This window comes from Perognathus longimembris, chromosome 3 (assembly GCF_023159225.1).
Source record: "Perognathus longimembris pacificus isolate PPM17 chromosome 3, ASM2315922v1, whole genome shotgun sequence".
NCBI lineage: Eukaryota > Metazoa > Chordata > Mammalia > Rodentia > Heteromyidae > Perognathus > Perognathus longimembris.
Genome location: NC_063163.1, coordinates 70,680,788 through 70,703,194, shown reverse-complemented (window position 1 = coordinate 70,703,194; position 22,407 = coordinate 70,680,788). Strand labels below are relative to the sequence as shown.

The 22,407-nt window shown below is 40.0% G+C and overlaps 2 protein-coding genes and 1 pseudogene across 2 annotated transcripts; all 3 read right to left on the bottom strand.

Annotated features, from left to right (window-relative positions):
• Window positions 1-2,081: 2,081 nt before the first annotated feature.
• Window positions 2,082-3,039, bottom strand: LOC125347946 (annotated as a pseudogene).
• Window positions 3,040-9,459: 6,420 nt separating this feature from the next.
• Window positions 9,460-10,401, bottom strand: LOC125347945 (olfactory receptor 7G2-like). The gene has a single exon (XM_048340878.1). The coding sequence runs from the start codon at window positions 10,396-10,398 to the stop codon at window positions 9,460-9,462; it is 939 nt and encodes a 312-aa protein (XP_048196835.1). The 5' UTR covers window positions 10,399-10,401.
• A 10,827-nt stretch (window positions 10,402-21,228) lies between these two features.
• On the bottom strand, window positions 21,229-22,147 carry LOC125347676 (putative gustatory receptor clone PTE03). The gene is given in 3 exon segments (XM_048340656.1): window positions 21,229-21,845; window positions 21,848-21,991; window positions 21,994-22,147. Coding segments are annotated over 3 exon segments (915 nt in total).
• Between the last annotated feature and the right edge of the window lie 260 nt (window positions 22,148-22,407).

The window sequence follows — 22,407 nt, the reverse complement described above, 5'->3', positions numbered from 1 at the left end:
AGAGGAGCTGGCCAGTTAGGCCACTGAAAATGTTGTCCTTTAGGTGAGCATGACATGGCCTTCTAGGAAAAAATGCCCTGCTCTAGACCACCAAGCCATGCAGGATTCTGGGTTCTGTTAGCCTCTGAGTCACAATGGGTCCCAACCTCACCTTACCTGGTCAATGAGAAACAAAGAGTCTTAGGGTCCTCATGGTGGTCCTGGAAGGTGAGCAGAACATGGGTAACAGTTGGGGGCTATGGAACATGGATAATTGGCCTCTGTTCCATCAGTGAGAAACTGTAGAGTGTCAATCACATTTGCCAATGGAAAACCACACAGAGGATTTACATTAGTCCTTTGTTGAAGGCTTCTGACTATAGAGGGAAAAAGCTGCTCTCAACTCCCCTCCAACCTTTTATTTTTTTTTATTTTGTATTTGAGTACCTTTTGTTGTTCAAAGGAGTTGCCATTCAACAAAGCAGTTTCTGAACACAGTGCATCTCTATTGATGTCACCCTTTCCTCTAAAGTTCTAAAACTTTGAATCCATCTGGACATTGGAGTTGTGAAGAGATTGCTGATGAATCATCAAGTAGAAGAAGGAAATCACACTTCTGCTCATGCTTGTAATTGTAGCTACTCAGGAGGCTGAGATCTGAGGATCGCAGTTCAAAGCCAGCATGGGCAGGAAAGTCTATAACTCTTATCTCTAGTTAACCACCCAAATGCCAGAAGTGGAGCTGTGGCTCACATGGTAGAGTGCCAGTCTTAAACAAAATACCTAAAGGACAATGCTGTGGTCAGGAGTTCAAGTCTCCATGCCAGCACAGAGAGAGAGAGAGAGAGAGAGAGAGAGACAGAGACAGAGACAGAGACAGAGACAGAGACAGAGAGCGACAGAGAGAGAACAGTGTAAATTCTTTATGAAGGCAAGTAGAGATTTCAATATCAAGACCTACTGGAAAATATCAAGACCAATACCAATAAGGAAAACACTGACAAATAAAACTGTAGTAAAAGCAAAGCACTTGAAGGCATCTAATAACTACCAAAGGCATGTGCAAAAGGAGACACAACCCTAAGGAACATGTGTGTTTGTGTGTGTGTGTATGTGTGTGTGTCACAAGTCCTCTATTCCAATTATACAAAATTTATTCACAATTCATTTTAAAAAGCAGGTAAGTAGCCCAATGGGAATAACATAAATCCATAGACCACAAGAAGAAAAAAGCAGGCAATTCCCTTATGATGCAAAATGACCCCCACATTACAATAAGACAACTGGAAATGAAATTCTGTTGCATAGATATTAGATTGACAGGGCAATTAAAATATTTGGGGTACCAGGAATATTGAAGGGGAAGTTAAATGGATTCAGCAATTTAGGATTCACCTTTGGAAACACCAAAGCATAATAAAGTTGCACCCAAATTCTCACATTCAGTATAAAACTAACTTTTCTTTCCTGGAAAGGAACAGAGGGAGGGAGGGTGGGAGGGAGAAAGGGAAGAAAGAAGAAAGAAGGAAATAAAGAGAGAGTGAAAGAGAGGAAGGAAGGAAGGAAGGAAGGAAGGAAGGAAGGAAGGAAGGAAGGAAGGAAGGAAGGAAGGAAGGGAGAGAAAGGAAGAAAATACTCAAACAGCTTTATTCATTCTAGCAGGTAAATATCTAACAAAACTTCATTACCACCAGAAATACTCATTTTTAATGTCATCATACACCTCAGTATGAAAATACACTATGTTGGGAATAAATGCATAACCAATGAACCCAACAACATGATGTATCTGAGAATAACAGAAGAATAGAAAGTTCATTAAATTTTACCCAAGTGAAAAACAAGTGCAAGCCAGGCTCTGTGAGCTCACACCTGTAATCCCAGCTACTCAGGAGGCTGAGATCTGAGGATTGAGATACAAAACCAGTCCAGGCAGGAAAGCCCACGAGACTCTTATCTCCAATTTATCAGAAAAAAAAGCCAGAAGTGGAGCATCGCATTGCTCATGTAGAAGAAGATGATGACAAGACAATCTGTAATTCTAGCTCAGCCAGGAACCCTATCACTGACTTGAAAAACCCCGATCTAAAGCAAACGACACATCATAAAGTCAACACCATTCTGCCCAAGAGTTTCTTCAAGGCTCCCTTCATGTCTCTGTTCCTCAGACTGTAGATAAAAGGGTTCAGCATTTGGGGTACCACAGAATACATCACTGATGCCACTGAAATCTTCCTGGATGAATTCGTCATAGTGGAGCTAATGTACACCCCAAAACCTGTTCCATAAAACAAGGAAACAACAGACAGGTGAGACCCACAGGTAGAAAAGGCTTTGTGCTTCCCTTCTGAAGCACAAATGGCATCCTCATGGCATCCTCACGACAGAAGACACGATGTGAATATAAGACATAATAATTCCTGAGAGAGGTACCCCACCAAATACGCAGGAGGACACGTAGATGAGGATGTTGTTGATAAGCGTATCGAAGCAGGCAAGTTTGGTAATCTGGGTAAGTTCACAGAAGAAATGGGGGATCACCAGCTCTGTGCAGAATACCAAATGCAGCACCATCAGGCAGTTCACCAGGGCATTCATTAGGCTGGCTAACAGAGAACACAGGAGCAGCAGGAGACAGAGACAGGTGTTCATAATGACTGTATACCTCAGGGGGTGACAAATGGCCACATAGCAGTGATAGGCCATGCCTGCAAGGAGGCAGTTTTCCATGCCAACAGCCAGCAAGACAAAGCACACCTGGGCCAGTCATCCTGTGTGAGTGATGCTCTGGTCCTCTGTTTGGATGTTTACCAGCATCTTTGGGATTATGCAGGTGACCAAGAAGATGTCATTCAAAGAAAAACTGGAGAGGAAGAAGTACATGGGGGTGTGGATCTGGGAGTCAGATCCGACAGCCAGGATGATGAGCAGATTGCCAAGCACAGTGATGAGATACACAGACAGGAACAGGCTGAAAATGATGTTCTGTATTTCTGGATCATCGGTGAATCCCAAGAGAATGATGAATTCAGAAAGAGTTGACTGGTTCATCACCTTCATGATCTTCTTGAAGTTTGAGAAAGGGCAGATTTCTGCTCAGAAGAAAAGGGACCTGTTGTGGAAATACAAGAGAGACAGGATGAGAGCTGGCTGTGTTGTCAGAGCATAGATATAATCATATGTATATGAATACATAATATATAAATATACTATATAGTTATATACTATATAACAATATGAATATATTATATATAATGTATTGTATATAATATATGCTATACATAATATACAGAATATGTATGTAGATAGATAGATAGATAGATAGATAGATAGATAGATAGATAGATAGATAACTGGATGACAGTGGACAGATGTAGCCTGAGAAATCTTTTGCTCATCATCTTCCCTATGTCCTATCCCATAGTAATTCCAACACCAGCATTCACTTCCAAAGCATTTAGGAAGGGATTGGATCTTACCTGATTTCTGCAGAAGCAACAATGCCTAGCATATCATCTAGTTATTTAAGATGGAATTTCTGTTCTCAGGAAGAGCAGAGTAAAGAGGTCGATAGATTTCCCAGTCCAGGAGAATCAGCTCTGGGGAGAGGCTTGGAATCTCTTTTCTGACAGAGGAAGAGTTGCATAGTGAAGTTACAAGATTAATTATATGGGGGTAAGGGGCTGTGCACAGGCTGGAGATAAGGAACCCACAATACTCAAAGCTCCTCATTAGCACAGCTCTTTCACTATCATTCTAATCCCTGTGACCATATCATTACAAAGCAGCTCCACAGAGCCAAGGAATTGATCGCAGCAGATTCCTTGACCTCTGAGAACCCTGTCTACCACTCAGTTCCACCTTCACTATTTCTGCCCATCACTTTTGTTCAGGTGATTTTTTTTCCCAAATGCAAACCATAAGTTATGTCTGGTGGTGTGTGCCGGGCTAGATTCACCTACCCTGGTGTGGGGATGCTAAGCTTACTCCCTTATCAGTGCTCCCCTTTTCACCCTCTCCCCTGGGCGCCCGACCCACATGCAGCCAAGGTGGAGCAAAGGGACACAGGCAAGCCTAAGGTTCACGCGGCCAAATGAGATCCCCTTTTCCTCCCTCCTTACCCACCAAGGAAGCCAGGCGCACACGGATCTCAGAGATGCTTCGGAGAGCAATCTGGTTTATTCGGGAGTGGCTCACAGTAATATAGTGATGATGACGAAGATTGAGCATGAGCTGGTGATAGGCTAGCGAGCTTGTCAGTCCAAGAGCAGCTCCCAAGGACCTCCCTCATGGGCTAATGTCACTTCCCATAGTACCGCCCTCTGGGCCAAGCCCTCGAAAAGGGAGCACACGTGCTCGCTGGTGCAAGGTGGGGGATGGTCTCAAAGCTATCCCTTCTGGTTCCTGACCCAGAAGGAGATAGGTGTGGCTCACTTCCACACTGCCCCAGGGCTGGGGAAAGGGCGGTGTCTTGGGAGCGCTCTCCTCGCCCTTCCCACCTTAAGGCCAAGTTGAATCCCCAACAGGTGTGCACCTGTAATAGCTTAAGGACTTGCCTCTCCCCTCTTAGTCCAATCCTCTTATGTATCAAAAGATATAATATGAAGGATTGACCCTGCCCCCTCCATTACCCCAGGTGCATACAGATGCCAGGTATGCGCAAATGTTCTTGACATGCAGGCAGAGCAATCTACCTAAGCCTGCCTGTAAACATTCCATTGTGGACCCAATCAAAAAGCCCCACACCTCCCTAGACCTAATGGCTTTTTCACTAATCTCTGCCTCATTGCTCAGACCTGATAAAAATCCAACTCCTGCCCCACCTCTTCGCACAGTCTCCAAGTCGCTGCTATATCTCAATAAACAGTTCTCGCCTGTGGAAGATTAATTCCCGCCTGTTTCCTTCATTTCTCCTCCATTTTCCTAAAAATACCAGCACTTGGGAAGCAAAGAGCAACCTTACATGCCCAGTCAGACCTTGTCTACCTCAAAAAAAAATCCTCAAAACAAAACAAAATACCCTAAACACACTGCTCTAAGAAACCACAATATCCCATTCCTTTTAAGTTACAAGAAAACTTTAGATGAAGAATGATACCAGCAGGAACCATTCCAAATCTGATCATATTACATATCTTGTATTTGTAGGTATAAGTAATGTAAATAAATAATAACTAAAGAAAAATGCCCATGTTTGTGAAAATGGAATAGCATTGTACATATTTGGAGCAGAATAGCACTCTTAATTCTCTCTCTGTCTCTGTCTCTCTCTCTTCCCACCCTCTGCCATTTTTGATTCATTCATCTGCTGATGAGCACCTAAAGCTGACTCATAATTTGGTTATTGTAAATATTGTCTCAGTAAGCACTGGTGTGCAGGTAGCCCTATTGTAGGTGCACACCCAAGGGTGGCCTCGCTAAGATCTCATGGTAGCTCTATTTTCAGTTGTTTGGGAAGTCACCATACTGATTTCCAGCATGGTTGAACTAATTTTCAGGCCCACCAACACTGGATAAGAATTCTTCCTCCACCCTCATCCCAGCATTTATGGTTTTCTACATTCATGAAGAAGGTCACTCCTGTTTTGGAGGAGAGGAATGAAAATGAAATTTTTGATTTGCATTTCATGTGGCCATGGGCCATTTGGATGTCTTTGGAGAATTACATTGGGTTAATTTGGTCATTTACAAATTGAATTAATTGTTCTAATTGGTGTTTAATTTCTGGTAACTTTTTATGTATTCTGTGTCAGTAATTTCCTATTGAATGAATACGCAGAAAAGATCTCTCTCCTCTTCAATTAGAGTGTCTATTCTTTGCTTTCTGAAAACAAGCTGTTAAATTTTAAACAGTCCCATTTGTCAGTCTCTTACATTATTTCCAGAGATATTAAATCTTATTTCGAAAGATAGACCTATGGGTACGTATTGAAGTGTTTCTTCCCATATCTTCCTGTAGTATTTGTAAAGACTAAGATTTTGAAAACTGAAATCTTTATTTCATTTTGAAGTGATTTCTATACAAGGTGACAGATAAGAGTTCCATTTCTTTGTCTTTTACATGTGGATATCCAAGTTTCCTTCATGTTAACAGATGTGTGTAAACTTTTAGATTAATAAAAGAAATAAGGAGTTATTTAAATTTCAGGAAAATGATGAAACTGTAGATTAGTGATGCCAAGTGGAGCATTCCTGGTGCAGAAAGGTAAACACTGCACACTTTCTGCCATATGAGGAATCAGACTGGATCTGAATATAAGGCAGAGATTGTTTGAGGAAATCATTGGAAGGGTGCAAGGAAGAAAGAGAAAATGAGGAGAGGTGAATATGATTTTAAAATTTCTGTTCAACACACTTGTATAAAAATAGTATAACAACCTATGCTTTCTTTCTTCTGAGACTTTTATTAACATACATTAGTTGTACAATGGGTGGTGGGTTCATTGTAATATTTCCATACAGATGTACAATGGGCCTCAAACTCTGTCCCTCTGTCTCTATCCCTCATTACCTCTCTCCCTCCTAAAAGCAATTTTAACAGATTTCATCACTCTATTTCCATACAATTATATAATGTATTTCCATATATGTATATAATGCATCTCCATTCACTTTCCCCATTCCCTTGTGCCCACTTCCCTAACAACACCTGTTTTATTTTTGTAAATTTTAGTATATGTTACTTTTACAGACAGGACTCTTGACATAATTTGCATATGCATATATTATAATTTAGTGAGATTCACCTTTGTATTATGCCCTCTTAATTTTCTTAAGTTTAATATAGCCAGGTGCCAGTGGCTGATGTCTTTAATTCTAGCTACTTAGGAGGCTGAGATCAGAGACTTATGGTTCAAAGCCAGCCCAGGATGGAAAATCTATGAGACTCTTATCTCTAGTGAACCACTAAAAAACCAGAAGTGGCACTATGGCTCAAAGCGGTAGAGTAATAGCCTTGAAAAAAGAGCTCAGGGATAGCACCCAGGCACTGAGTTTATCCCCAGGAATAGAAAAAAAAACATTTAGTGTAAAGAAGAAAATACAAAGAAGAAATATTTATGATAACTATAATCAGAAAATTTCACATCATAATTGTATCAAGATATATCATCTCACATCCAGAATGGTGATCTCTCAAAACCAGGAAAGATCAGTCAAGGAAAGACAGAGGTTTAAGTTACTCCACTAAGTATATTTAAGTTAGAGTTGTTTGGACACTAAAAGCTTGAGACCTTGGAGATAAGATGGATGTCTGTGTTGCAGTTGAAATGTCTATTGCTCCCTTCTTCTGTTCCCTAACAATAAAGGAGTCAGTCATTTCTATGTATACAACCTATACCTCATGTTATTGGTTGTAACCACGAGATAGATTGATGTCCCAATTTGTACACATACTTGTCGCCCCTACCCCCCCATATTAAACTGAATAAAAAGCTTGTTAAGTGGGATCTCAGGCTTGAGAGGCCAGCGATGAGCTTTTGTATCCCCAGACTCCCAACTTTCCCATCCCACTCTTATTTTTCCATTCCTCAGCTCAGTATCCCATCACAATGATGTTCCATGACTGCAGTTAGTGATAGCATTATGGAAAGCAGTATGGGGCATTCTCACAAAGTCAACAATGGAGCTACCATTAATATCAGGGTATAAAACCAGAGAGGATAATGTCAGTATACATAAAATATGTGTGATGTCCTATTGTGTATTCCACTATTACTCATAATAGATAAGATGAGAAATCAACCTGAGAAACTAAAAGAATAGGCAAAGAAAATATGGTGGTGGTGATGGTGGTGGTGGTGGTGGTGATGGTGGTGGTGGTGTGTGAATGTGTGTTTAGCCAGTGTGTGCAGTCAATGGAATACTGCTTCATCATGAAAAGACTGAAATTCTACCACTTGAGAGCAACATGGACTACACTGGGGAGTGTTAGATTCAGCAAAAATAAAAGACAAGCACATGATTGCAAACAACATGCATTGCCATTCTGATATGAGAACAAGCAGTCATCTTACAGATATAGATAGCATGATATCAAATATCAGAGCCTAGTGGCTGGGAATATGGCCTAGTGGCAAGAGTGCCTTCCTCGTACACATGAAGCCCTGGGTTCGATTCCCCAGCACCACATATATATAAAATGGCCAAAAGTGGCACTGTGGCTCAAGTGGCAGAGTGCTAGCCTTGAGCAACAAGAAGCCAGGGACAGTGCTCAGGCCCTGAGACCAAGGCCCAGGACTGGCAAAACAAAAACAAAAAACAAATCAAATATCAGAGCCTGAACAAAATTGTAGGTATTTGATAGGTACAGGGTGGGTGCAGTGGTATAGGATGAGTAGTTCTAACATTCCACAGTATATTGTAAGATAACTACTGTTTACTATTGTGCAGCTTGCAATCTGCCACTTCAGGCATGCTTCCAGCCTGTCATTTTGTTAGGTTACTGGAGATGGAGGCTTGTAGATATTTCTGCCTAAGCTAATTGCAAACCACATTTTCCAGATCTCAACTCTATGTGGAGCTACAATTATACACATGAGCCCCTGGCACCCAGTTAAATGAGAAGATTTTCAAGGTTTTCTGTGAAAATTAATGATAAATCTCTGAGGAGATGGAGTTGCAATTACACTCATCAGATCGCTATGCATACAATACATGTATTGAAATGTCTCATTATACCCCAAGAAAAGTATAACTCAATCATAGCCTATCTTTTTTTTTTGCCAGTCCTGGGTCTTGAACTCAAGGCCTGAGCACTGTCCCTGGCTTCTTTTTACTCAAAGCTAGCACCCTATCACTTCTGGCTTTTTCTGTTTATGGGGTGCTAAGGAATCAAACCCAGGGCTTCATGCATGCAAGGCAAGCACTCTACCGCTAAGCCATATTTCCAGCCCCTCATAGTCTATCTTTAAATTTTTTATTTCAACCCTATGCTGGGTGGATCACACCTGTAATTCTAGCTACTCAGTTGACTGAGATCTGATGATCATGGTTCAAAGCCAGCAGAAGCAGAAAAAAAACCTGAGAGACTCTTATTTCCAATTAACCAGCAAAAAGCTGGTAGAGCGTCAGCCTTGAGTGAAAAAAACTAAGAGGCAGCTCCCAGGCCCTGAGTTTAAGCTCCAGTATTGGTACAAAAAGAATGCATAATTGCTAAAATAATTTATGATGGTTATAATTGTCAACAAAATTATATAGCTATATCTCCAATTGGATATATGTGTGTGTATGCATATACAAGTGCATTACTGAAACTAAGACCTATGGTGTGGGCTGTAATTTTATGACCTGTGCAAAGAAATTGTAGTCAGAATGGTGAAAATATCACTGTTCTAGTCAGAAAAGCAAGAAATATACAATGTTATGTGTTTAACTTTGACATCATCTGCTCTTTGTATATCAACTCTGGAGTTCTGGATCACAAAGGATTATTTTGCTGTGGCTGATTCCAGAAACCCAATGTTCAAAGTCAGCGATGCCTTAGAGGAAGGAAGCCGTCCTTCTGATGAGCTTCCTCAAGGCCTGTTTCATGTCCCTGTTCCTCAGGCTGTAAATGAAGGGATTCAGCATGGGTGTGACCACGGAGTACATCACAGAGGCCATGGCAGTCTTCCTCGGGAAGTCATTCATGACAGAACTGATGTATACTCCCAAACCTGTCCCATAGAACAAGGAGACCACTACCAAGTGAGAGCCACACGTGGAAAATGCTTTGTACCTGCCTTGCACGGATGGCTTGAGCAACACAGAAGAGATAATTTGAGTATAAGAGAATATGATTCCAGAGAAAGGAATGCCACCAAATACAAAAGCTGCCAGATATATCAGTACATTGTGGATAAAGGTGTCTGAACAGGACAGCTTGATGACTTCAGCAAGTTCACAGAAGAAGTGGGGGATCCCCAGGTCTTTGCAAAAGGACAAACGCAATGCCATCAAACTAAGGAGTAAGGCATTTACAATACTACTGAGTAGAGACAGGAGAGTCAGCAGGCCACAGAGACGAGGGTTCATGATGACTGTGTAGCTCAATGGGTGGCAAATAGCCACGTAGCGGTCATAGGCCATAGCCACCAGGAGACAGTTTTCCAGGCCAGCAAAAAGCAAGACGAAGCAGGCCTGCACCAGGCAGCCTGCGTACGTGATGCTCTGGTCCTGTGTGTGGATGTTCGCCAGCATCTTGGGAACAGTACTTGAGCTGATGCTGATGTCAGCCAGGGACAGTTGGGACAGGAAGGAATACATGGGGGTGTGGAGGTGGGGGTCCGCGTTGATGGCCAGGATGATGAGCAGGTTTCCAAGCACAGTGACCAGGTAGACAGACAAAAACACTCCATAGAGAACAGGTTGAAGTTCTCCATCCTCCGTCAGACCCAGGAGGAGGAATTCTGCTATACCTGTTTGGTTTGTTGATTCCATGTTGTTTAGGAGGCTGATAGGGGTGAAAAAGTACAGGTGATAGGATGAAAAACAGGTGTACAACGGTTTCTCATGGTAGAAAAAATATATACACACTGTGTTTTATTTGTATTGTTTTATTGTCTTGTTATATCATTGTACAAAGGGTTCTGATTCAACATGTCTGCTTATGAGGGCAACACATCTTGATTAGTATCTACTCTTTAAGTGAATTTTGCCTAATTTTTTTTCCATCTTTCAAAAAATGTTTTTACAAGTTTATTGTCTTTAATTGTTGTACAAAGGAGTTGCCATTTAACAACACAATTTATAAATATAATATGTCTTGCTCAGTGTCAACCCTTTCAACATTCACTCATCCCTCACCACCTACCCCATTCTCATTCTTCTTAATTTTGTAGGCTATCCATTGAATTCTTATGTTTTCTGCATCTTTATTTTCTCTTTTCTTTTTATATACATATATTTTATTGTTATTGTTTTCCCAGTGTTTTCCAGTGCTTGTCTTTCTCCTCCAAGTTTTTCTGTCTCTCTATTTTTCCTTCTCTCTTCTTTTGAATCTGTCTCTTACTATTTCTCAGTGATCAATGCCACTGTTTTACTTTTCCTTATAATGTAAATAAATACAGTAATATAAATATAACATAATATGATAAATAATATATAAGCAATACAATAGAATAATGTAATAAATATATAGTATAATAAACATAAATAATATAAGCAATAAAATAAATCAGACCTAGATTTAGCAACATAAACTTCAACAAACCTTTGAGTATAAGATAATCTGCTTAGGACGGAACTTCCTGAACAAAGACCCAGAAAGGCTACAAACCAAAGAAAGGTTGGACAAATGGGACTGCATCAAACTGCAGAGCTTCTGCACGGCAAAGGACATAGCTTGCAAGATAAACAGAAAGCCCACAGAGTGGGAGAAGATCTTTACCGGCCATTCAATGGACAAAGGCCTCATATCTAAAATATATGCAGAACTAAAAAAATTACCTTCCTCCAAAACAAAACCGCAAGGAACTAATAGCCCACTCATCAAGTGGGCTAAAGACCTACAAAGAGACTTCTCTGATGAGGAAATGAGAATGGCCAAGAGACATATGAAAAAGTGCTCTACATCACTGGCCATAAAGGAAATGCAAATCAAAACAACACTGAGATTCAATCTCACCCCAGTAAGAATGTCATATAACAAGAAAACTAACAATAACAGTTGTTGGAGGGGATGTGGCCAAAAGGGAACCCTACTTCATTGTTGGTGGGAATGTAAACTGGTTCAGCCACTCTGGCAAGCAGTATGGAGAGTCCTCAGAAGGCTAAATGTAGAACTCCCCTATGACCCAGCAACCCCACTTTTGGGTATTTATCCAAAAAACCACAAACAAAATCACAGTAAAGCCACCAGCACAACAATGTTCATTGCAGCACAATTTGTCATAGCGAGAATCTGGAACCAACCCAGATGCCCCTCCGTAGATGAATGGATCAGGAAAATGTGGTACATATACACAATGGAATTTTATGCCTCTATCAGAAAGAATGACATTGCCCCATTTGTAAGGAAATGGAAGGACTTGGAAAAAATTATACTAAGTGAAGTGAGCCAGACCCAAAGAAACATGGACTCTATGGTCTCCCTTATTGGGAATAATTAGCACAGGTTTAGGCAAGTCACAGCAGAGGATCACAAGAGCCCAATAGCTATACCCTTATGATCACATAAGATGACGCTAAGTGAAATGAACTCCATTTTATGGAAATGATTGTTATATCACAGTTGTAACTACTTTCAACATCCCATGTGTATCTGTAGTTTCTACTATTGATGATGTTCGTGTATCACCTTCTTGTGATTGTATCTACACTATCTCTGTAATCTTATCTGAGTGTATGGGAAACAGTGTGTACTGGTATTAGAATTAGGAAATTCAAAGGGAATACCAAAATTGAGAGACAAAGGGTAAAATAAGAGAAACAACAACAAAAGCAATACTTGCAAAACTGTTTGGTGTAAGTCAACTGAACACCGCAGGGGGGGAAAGGGGAGGGGGGAGGGGGGTATGAGGGACAAGGTAACAAACAGTACAAGAAAAGTATCCAATGCCTAACATATGAAACTGTAACCTCTCTACATCAGTTTTATAATAAAAACTTTTAAAAAAAAGATAATCTGCTTAAAATAAATTTACAGTAGTCTGGAACCAGTGCCTCATGCCTATAATTCTAGCTACTTAGGAGGCTGAGACCTAAAAGATTTTAAAACTATCCTGGACAGAAATGGAAACATGGTAGGCTTTTGTTGTTGTTGTTGTTATTGTTGTGGATGGTGGTATTTGTTTTTTCTTTCGGTATTTTTTTTCCAAGGGGAAGGGTTGGCAAAGAGTAGGTGGAGAAAGGGAGGAGCAAAGGATGAACAAACGTCATCACGCTATTCAGTAGACACTATATAGAAAATTAACTAAGTAACTTGTGGGCAGGGATGGGCGGAGGAAATCAGGGAAAGCAAAGGAAGGGGTGACACTGTCCAAAAAAAGAAAAAAAAAAGTACTCATTACCTGAATTATGAAATGATAACCCACCTATACAATACTTTAATAATAACAAGAAAATTACATTTAAAAATAAAAAGCTAAGTTGGACAGCAAAGTCCAAAAGACTCTATCTTTAATTAGCAAAAAAGCTAGACTACAGTCATGGCTTGCAAGGCAAAGCACCAGCACAAGCAAAACAGCTGAGTGATACCAGCACCAATGAATTAAAATAAAATAAAATAATTAAATAAAATAATAGAATAAATCTACAGTATACAAAAATGTTAGTTTAAAAGTTCCATAAATCATAAAAATATTAATTTATAAAAATAAGCTAGAAAGTACTGTCAGAACAATGAAGATGTAAATATCCACCACTAATCACTTAATGGTGAATGTTTTGATTATTTAAATTAAAGGAAAAGGCACAGGGTAAGGGGAAGGGGGGAGGTGAATCTGATCAAAGTACTTTGGGTGCATATAGAGGCATGTCAAAATGAAGCCCCTTGTACAACTAATCAGTGCTAATAAAAATGTTGGAGATGGTAAAAATTAAGGATAAAAATTTCTGTTCTAGGGCTGGGGATATAGCCTAGTGGCAAGAGTGCCTGCCTCGGATACACGAGGCCCTAGGTTCGATTCCCCAGCACCACATATACAGAAAACGGCCAGAAGCGGCGCTGTGGCTCAAGTGGCAGAGTGCTAGCCTTGAGCGGGAAGAAGCCAGGGACAGTGCTCAGGCCCTGAGTCCAAGGCCCAGGACTGGCCAAAAAAAAAAAAAAAAAAAAATCTGTTCTAGAAAAAAGAACATTGCTCCCTATATGTACAACTCAGCTTAGCCACTGATTGCCTTGTTATTTTCTTACTAGGTTCTTCCTGACATAAGGAATAAAAAAAATCACCAGTTTGGAGTTAGCAATGCCTAGTGAGTGTGTATCCACAGGCTGTACCAGGCAGGGTAAACAAGCAATACCAAGCAACCCAGATGAATAGCAGAGGGGTTATGTTGCTTGGGAGGTGGTATGGTAGCATGTTTACAGATTCTCCTCTGGATTCAACATTTTTCTCATTTGCAGGAGGCAGTTAGAACCAGGCTGTAATGGCAAAGACAGTGGAAAGACTTCGTCAGGGGCTCTCACACTATTTTTCACATAAAAATTAAATTGCAGATTAGTATTTCCCTCCTTCTAAGGCTCTGAATCCAAGCTCAGAGTCACTGTGTCCCTCTGGAATTTGCTGGGCCGAGCTATAAGCATCTGCCTCATTTTGTAGCATCAGCTAGGCCAGTAGGAATAGACTGAGACCATGTCTTACACTGATGATAGATAATACCTCACATGTTGGCTGGCTATGTGAACTGCCTATTTTCCATTGCCAGAGTTTTGATTTTTAACTTAAGTGCAAATCTGTAGATTTTCTCTTCCCTCATACTAGAAGATAAAAATAACGCCTTTTGCCATTCATTCTAGAATTTTAAAGTAAAAAAAAAAATGATGGTACTAACCAAAATTCTTTTATTTTTGAACATGACAGTAGATACTTAATATAGACTGAAGATCAGAACGTCATACTTCTTAAGTGTAGATAAAGGCTGTTGATTCTAAGAGTTTTGATCAATACCATCAAAAAACCTTTTCATTTGATGTGCTCTAAATTTTATCAACTGCCTATATTGGTGTCAGTACCTGACTAAGGAGAATTACATTCCTGGTTCTGTGTGAGAAGGGTGTATAAAGCAACATGAAACATTTGCCCTTATTTTGTTTATAATTGCAAACTGATGTTCTCAGAACTGGATTTTCTTTCTCTCAAAATTAGAACTTTTTGTTGTTTTGGATTTAATGAAGTATTGCTAGCTGAAGCCAGTTTGACATAGAAGCAATGTCAGACTGATGAGAGGTGTGCAGCCTGATTAAAACCAAACCCTGAACCCTTTTAAAGAACAATAAAACATATTTTACACGCTAAAACAATTTTAAATAGGTTGCCCCATTTGGGTTAGATATTGCTAAGAACATAAAACAAAACACACTTCTCCATATCATCAAACACATAAGGATTGTATATTTCCCTTTCTCTAAGGAAGCCATTGGAGGTTTTATTCATTATTTTCATGAGATTTTGCTGCCTCAAGTAAGTTTACTAAATAATTCATTCCCTTGGTTTGTATTTTAAACTATTTACTCTAGATGACATTTTATCTTTTTTTATTTTTTGAATAGAATGTGTTTACCCTAGTCTTGGTTTTTGACTGATCAGTTCATCATGGTTACCTGACTTTAGTCCAAAATCTCCCATACCACCTTTTATTTGACCTTTCTCTCACTGAGAGATATTATATTACAGAGTGAATACATAACCCATTCTCAAATATATCCAAAAACAGACATCCAAAAACATGTGAAGGGTCAACCGATTTTTTAAAAATATATGTAGAGCAATTAAATGATACTGTTTGACTCTACAAAATGAAGAAGAGAATTGCCTGATTATATAAATACAGGTTCCCTCTCTCCCTTTCCCCACCCCCCCCCCCGTGTGTGTGTGTGCTTGCGTGCATGTGTGTGTGCTTGCGTGCATGTGTGTGTGATTGGTACGCATGCGCGCACCAATCACAGAGCCTAAACTCATAGCCTGGGCTCTGTCTTTGAGCTTTTTCATACAAGGCTGGTGGTTTACCACATTTGCCACATCTCCACTTCTGCCTTTTTTAGGCGGTGAGGTAGTTCATTGGAGATCTGAGTCTCACAGACTTTCCTGCCTGGGCTGGATTCTACAATCTCAGCCTCCTGTGTAGCTAGGATTATAGGCATGTTCTACCAGTGGCTGGCTATTTTCCTAGTTTGTAACATACCTTCATTATACTATCCCGGGCATTTATACAAATAATCTATATACCTATATACATTAAAAACTCCACTTTTATCCTGACTCCATTTGTTACTGTAAGGGAAAAATAATCTCCCATGAGAATGCTATGTTAATATTTGCTAATTGGAGGAACATGGATATGTGATTCTGGGATGATGCTATCATTCTTCAGAAATAAATGGAGAGGAAAGCCTGGGAATCTGTGTCATTTTCGTCTGTATTTCTCTCAGAAGTCTAATAACCCAGTTAATAGTTTTAGACAAAAATGTGCTCTGTGAAAGGATATCCTACGGTCTTTAGCCAGAAGTAAAAAGGCAGGCTGGTGCCTTTTCCAGGGACCAATAAATTAAAAGGCATTTTAACATATCCCTCAAAATGCAACACTGAGCAAGAGTAGGTTGCTTAGGAAAACATTCTATCATGGATCATAAGGTTAGAGTCAGATATTAACAGAATAAAAGCTTTATCAGACCCTGGTACACGAGGAGGAAAAGATGTGTAATTGATGGATAATTAAGAAGGCAGGCCAGGAAATGATGGCTCATGCCTGTAATACTAGCTACTCAGGAGGCTGAGATCTAAGGATGGTTGTTCAAAGCCAACCTGAGGAAGAGAGGCTGTGCGACTCTTATCTCCAATAAACTACTCAGAAAATGCCAGAAGTGGTGCTGTGCTAACCTTGAGCACAAAGAGGCTCAGGGACAGGGCCCAAGCCCCAAGATCAAGTCCCATGATTGACCTTCTCTGCTCGCCTCATCTCACAAAACACATGGATGGATGAAGACCTGTCATGGCTTGGCAAAGTATAAATGAGGAGATTTCAGATTACCTGGGTGTCCACATTAAGGGATCATGTCCAATTCTTCCATGAATATGAAAAAGGGAAAGTGGGAGTTCTGTTTCAGGGATCCCCAAAAGACAGCAGAGCCCTCCTGTGCAGAAATCATGGTCTCTGAGACCAGGGCCAGGTATACAACCTCTGGAACACAATATGGCTACTGCATGGTGATCCAGGCAGATTATTATCAGTCTCTTTGGCCCTTTGGGACTCAATATTCCAAACTCCTCATTAATGCAATTCTTTTAAAAAAAATTAAACTCCTTTGCTGTTACAGGGCAGCACAAACCCTAAGGAAGTAAGCCTGAGAGATGAAAAAAAATCGATTTAGTGATCCATTCAGAGACCATGGGGAAGCCTGATTTATCTACTCATTTTGTTTTTTGTCAAACAAATCAATCCAAAATAAACTTAAGATTCTTCATAATGGTTTTGTAATTAAGTGCGAGTATTTCCTAACCTTATCCTAACAAAAATGTGAGGAAGTTTGCACCTTATTTAGGCTCCTAGATGCAGTTTTTATTGTGTATAGATGCTTGGATTGTTTGTATAAATGCCTGGGATACTATAATGAGTTTCTTAAAAATTAGAAAAATAGCTGGGCACCAGTGGTTCATGCCTCTGCATCTATGATCAGAGTTGATCACTAACTACTCAAGAGGCTGACAGCTGAGTATCATGGTTCAAAGCCAGCCCAGGTAGGAAAGTCTGACTGACTCTTGATCTCCAATAAACTACCCCGCAAAAAGCTGGAAGTGGAGCTGTGGCTCAAAGTGGTAGAGCACTAGTTTTGAGCAAAAGAAGATCAGAGACAGAATTCAGGCTTGGAGTTCAAGCTCCAGGGGACACACACACACACACACACACACACACACACACACACACACACACACCACAAAAGAGAGAAAGAGGGGGGGAGGGAAGGGAAGGGAAGGGAAGGAAAGGGAATGGAAAGGAAAGGAAAGGAAAGGAAAGGAAAGGAAAGGAAAGGAAAGGAAAGGAAAGGAAAGGAAAGGAAAGGAAAAAGGAAAGGATCTAATAGATGGTTCATGGAACGCTAATTCTGTTCATGTGTGTTAGATTCTGTCATTTAGAACACACCCTGTATAATCATGTTTAAAAATGTCATTTATTGTTAACAGTGTTGTTGAAGTAAAATTGACATAAAATAAATTCAATATATTTAAACTATTTATTGAATATTCTTTCATGATAAAAAGTCATGACAAATTTGACATACATCAACCTAAAAGGAGGTATATAGGGCTGTGAGGTTTCTCAGATGTTGGGGGTAGAGAGCTTATCTGGGGGCAGCTTATCTGGGGGTGTGGTTTAACTGTGGGGGTATGGTTTAACTGTGAGGGTGTAGCTCAACTGTGAGGGGTGGTGCCCTTGTAAGTGGTATAAATCAAGGGGTAAAATGCTTGCCTAGCAAGTGCAAAGTGGCCCTGAGTGAGAAATACTTCTTGACAGAAAAGACTCTCTCTCTCCTCTCTCTCTCCTCTCTCTATCTGTATACCATATATGTGTGTGCATGTCTTTATTCATGTTTTTGTGTGTTTATATGTTATTCTTATAAGTACATATGTATATGTATGTGTATATATCCAACACCACACTAAAAACCCAAAAGCATTTTCTCTAATACTAAGAATAGGATACGAGCATCCAATGAAAATATTATCTAGAAAATTTTTATTCAATCAAACTGGATGATTTGGAAGAAATGAGTAAGCCTCTACGCATATGACCTACCAAACTCACCTAGGAGAACCCTAAATAAGTCTATAATACACAATTATAAAAAGACTTTCCTGCCAAGACTGGTTTTGAGCTATGATACTGACATCTCAGACTTCTGAGCAGCTAGGATTATAGGTATGAGCCCCCAGCACCTAGCTCCATGGAGTAATTTAATCTAGTATGAATATCCAATTTATCTCCAAGTGGTCATGCAGAGGTTTAGCAAGGACACATCACAAAGGTGGATCTGAAAATAATACATACTTCATGTTTATGATGAAGTTTTCAAGGTACATTTATGTATACATTTGCATGTTAAAATGAAATCTCCTTATATGTCTATTTCATGTTAATAAGATTGCAGAAAAGTGAACATAAGATCTTAAAAATTTTTGGGAGTATCTCTATGAAATATTTTCATGTTGTAGTTGACTGAGTAACTCATGGAAAGAAAAACCACAAATAAGATGTTCTACTGCATTTATTTACACAAGAATGATTTTTAGTACTGTGAAATGGATACAAAAATGTCATAAACTGCAATAACCATTTCATATAGTGTATCATCATACATACTATAAGTAAGCTCAGAGACTACTTCTTCAACAAACCACATGAATTTTTGTATTATTAGTATGGATATTTCAAAATATAAAGCATTGAAATGCACTCTGGATATCATGACATCTGTAAAGTCTCTGATGCATCATCTGAGAAAATTGAGGCACCAAGTTCATGTTATTTCAACTTTTCATGAATTAAAACATGGGTGAATCTGCATATAATGTCATAGGTTTAAAAAAAAATACAATGAAGCCAGACTCTGGTGGCTCACACCTGCAATTCTACCTACTCAGGAGGCTGAGATCTGAGGATCATGGTTCAGAGCCAGATCAAGCAGGAAACACCATGAAACACCATGAGACTCTTATTGCCAATTAACCACCAGAAAACCAGAGGTGATGCTGTGGCTGAATGTGGTAGAGCACTAGCCTTCAGCACAAAAGCTTAGGGATATCACCCAGGTCTGGAGGTCATGACCAACAAGAAAATCCCAATGAAATGCTAACATTTCTAGAGTGTTTGTCCTAGGAGAGAATATAATTACTGTGTTAATTCATGATAGCAGATACTTCTAGAAGATTGGAGGGTAGTTATGGAAATGTCTTGACTTGGGAAATAGCCCAAGTAACAGAAGTTCTGCCTAGCAAATGCAAGGCCATGAGTTCAAAACCAGTAAGGAGGTGGGGAAGGGGAAAAAGATACTGATAGCTATACAAGGCCTTCTAAGTTGATGGTAAGGCTGTACTTTTCAAATACTGGAAAGAATAATTTAGACTCATTAAATGCAAGACTGGTTGGATATTTGTGGTGAGCCAGCATATTCATGTTACCACTTAACCATGCCCTCACTGTCAGGGTGGCTCCCCCAAATTTCTAGCTGTCTATCTATTCTTGATATAATTGCCTCTGTTGAACACAAACCTGAAGTGATATTCCATTTGTTGTGGCTCTGGTGACAAAGTTCAGTGTATCATGGGAATGGAGAGACAAGCATTTGTAGGTTTTGGGAAGCTTCACAAATGCCGTTATCTATCCGCCATGGCTATTCCTTTAGTGGTGGTAAGAGCAGCATTTATCTCTTTCATTTTTCCTGGCCTAATGGCATCACTAAAATCCCCCTAGGGGAGTTTCTGTCACTAATCACTACCCCCCTCCAAAAAATTTGACAGTCATATTCTGCTTCTAAGAAAGCTGACCAACAAAATTCACTCAGAAATCTGGCACCTGTGGTATTCATATCAAAGTAGAGACCTTCAGATTCATTATGATACCTATTCATTGATCATTGAGACTGGAGTGCAACATTGGTAAGAAAATGGGAAGACCTGGAACAAAATTATACTAAGTGAAGTAAACCAGTCCCAAAGACACATAGACTTCAGTTTCTCTAATTTGTAGTAATTAGAATGTGCCTATAAACCTACAAATAAACCCAATATATAGTAAAAGACAAAGAATTACACTTGGTCATGATTAATTAAACAGCAGTCTAAGCATTCACACAGTGAGAACAAAGTAAGATATTCTTAGGAGAGGATTGCAAGGACTCAATAGCTATGTACATATGATCATATAAAATTATTCTTATCAAAATGAACTCCAAGAAATGGAAACAAGTTTTTATATTGTACTACTTACTGTTCTTTTTCTTCCTCTTCCTCCTCTTCCTCCTCTTCCTCCTCCTCCTCCTCCTCCTCCTCCTCCTCCTCCTCCTCCTCCTCCTCCTCCTCCTCCTCCTCCTCCTCTCTTCTTCTTCTTCTTCTTCTTCTTCTTCTTCTTCTTCTTCTTCTTCTTCTTCTTCTCCTTCTTCCTCTTATTTCCTTTTATATTCTGCTTTTCCCTTTGTGTCACTGTTTTTTACTTCTGTACCCTTTGTCTTGTATATAAGTTTCTCTGGTTTGAGGAGAAGGGAAAGCACAGAAAAGGTGGGACAAAGGGTGAACCAATTCAGCAGTGATACTCACTAAACACTTTGTTAAAAATAAACTTTACAACTTGGTGGGGAGTGGAGTGGGGAGGGGAAAAACTGGGAGAAAAGGAGAGAATGAGGGAGTTGGTGGCACTGTTCAAAAGGAAATGTACTCATTACCTGAATTATGAAACTGTATCCCTTCTGTATATCACCTTTACAATCAATTTTTTAATCAGAGACAGACAGACAGACAGACAGACAGACAGACTAGAGTGGAGGGGGAATCCACTAGCTCACCAAGACTTTTCTCATTTGAGGCATTCTAGAAAGCTAAGGCCAAAACCTAACAGGATCATTCATCTAAGAAATGTTCTGATGAGCTTCTTCAAGGCTTGGTTAATATCTCTGTTTCTCAGGCTGTAGATAAATGGGTTCATCATGGGAGGGACCACCGTATACATCAGCAAAGGCACTGCAATCATCCTGGAAGAGTTGGTAACTGCAGAACTAATGTAAACCCCAAAAGCTGTCCCATAGAACAAAGAAACCTCAAACAGGTAAGACCCACAGGTAGAGAATGGTTTGGACTTGCCCCCAGATGAGGTGGGCATTTGCAAAAGACAAGAGACCATTTTAATATAAGAGAAAAGAATTCCAATGAGAGGAACCCCATCCAATAGGGTGGTCACTGTGTATGCCAGGATATTATTAATGAGGGTGTCAGAGCAGGAGAGCTTGAGGACCTGGTTCAGTTCACAGAAGAAGTGGGGGACGGTGAGATCTGTGCAGATGGACAGGCGTAAGATCATCAGGCTATGAAGGAGGGCATCCCCAATATTGATGGGCAAGGAGAACAGGAGCAACACCACACACAAGCAGGGGTTCATGATGACTGTGTAGCTCAGAGGATGGCAGATGGCCACATACTGATCATACGCCATTGCTACCAGCAGGAAGTTTTCCAACCCAAAGTTAACAGGAAGCAGGCCTGAGTGAGGCACCCTGCATAACTGATGGCCTTGTTCTGTCTCTTGAGGTTCACCAGCATCTTGAGGACAGTGCTGGTGCTGAAACAGATGTCAGTGAAGGATAGGTTGGAGATGAAGAAGTACATGGGGGGGGGGGAGGTGGAGCCAGGATGATGAGCAGATTTCCAAGCACAGTGACCAGGTACAGGGATAGGAACAGCCCAAAGAGGATGGGCTGAAGGTCTGGATCATCTGACAGACCCAGAAGGAGAAATTCTGTGACAGCAGTTTGGTTTTGTGAGTCCATGTTCTTTAGGTAACTGAGAAAAAGGGGGGGGGGGGGGAAAGGTGATGAATCACAAAATAAATGAACCAGGATCTATTAACTTTAATATAATTATATTTGCTAATTTGGTTATATTTTCAACTATGTACAAGTCTTTAGATTTGCATTTCTACCCCCAAATAAATTTTGAAAACACTCTCAAGCAATTCTGTGGCATTTAATCCATTTCTAGTGGTAAACAGCCATCACGCCTAAAGAAAAATCTGTATTATGCTATAACA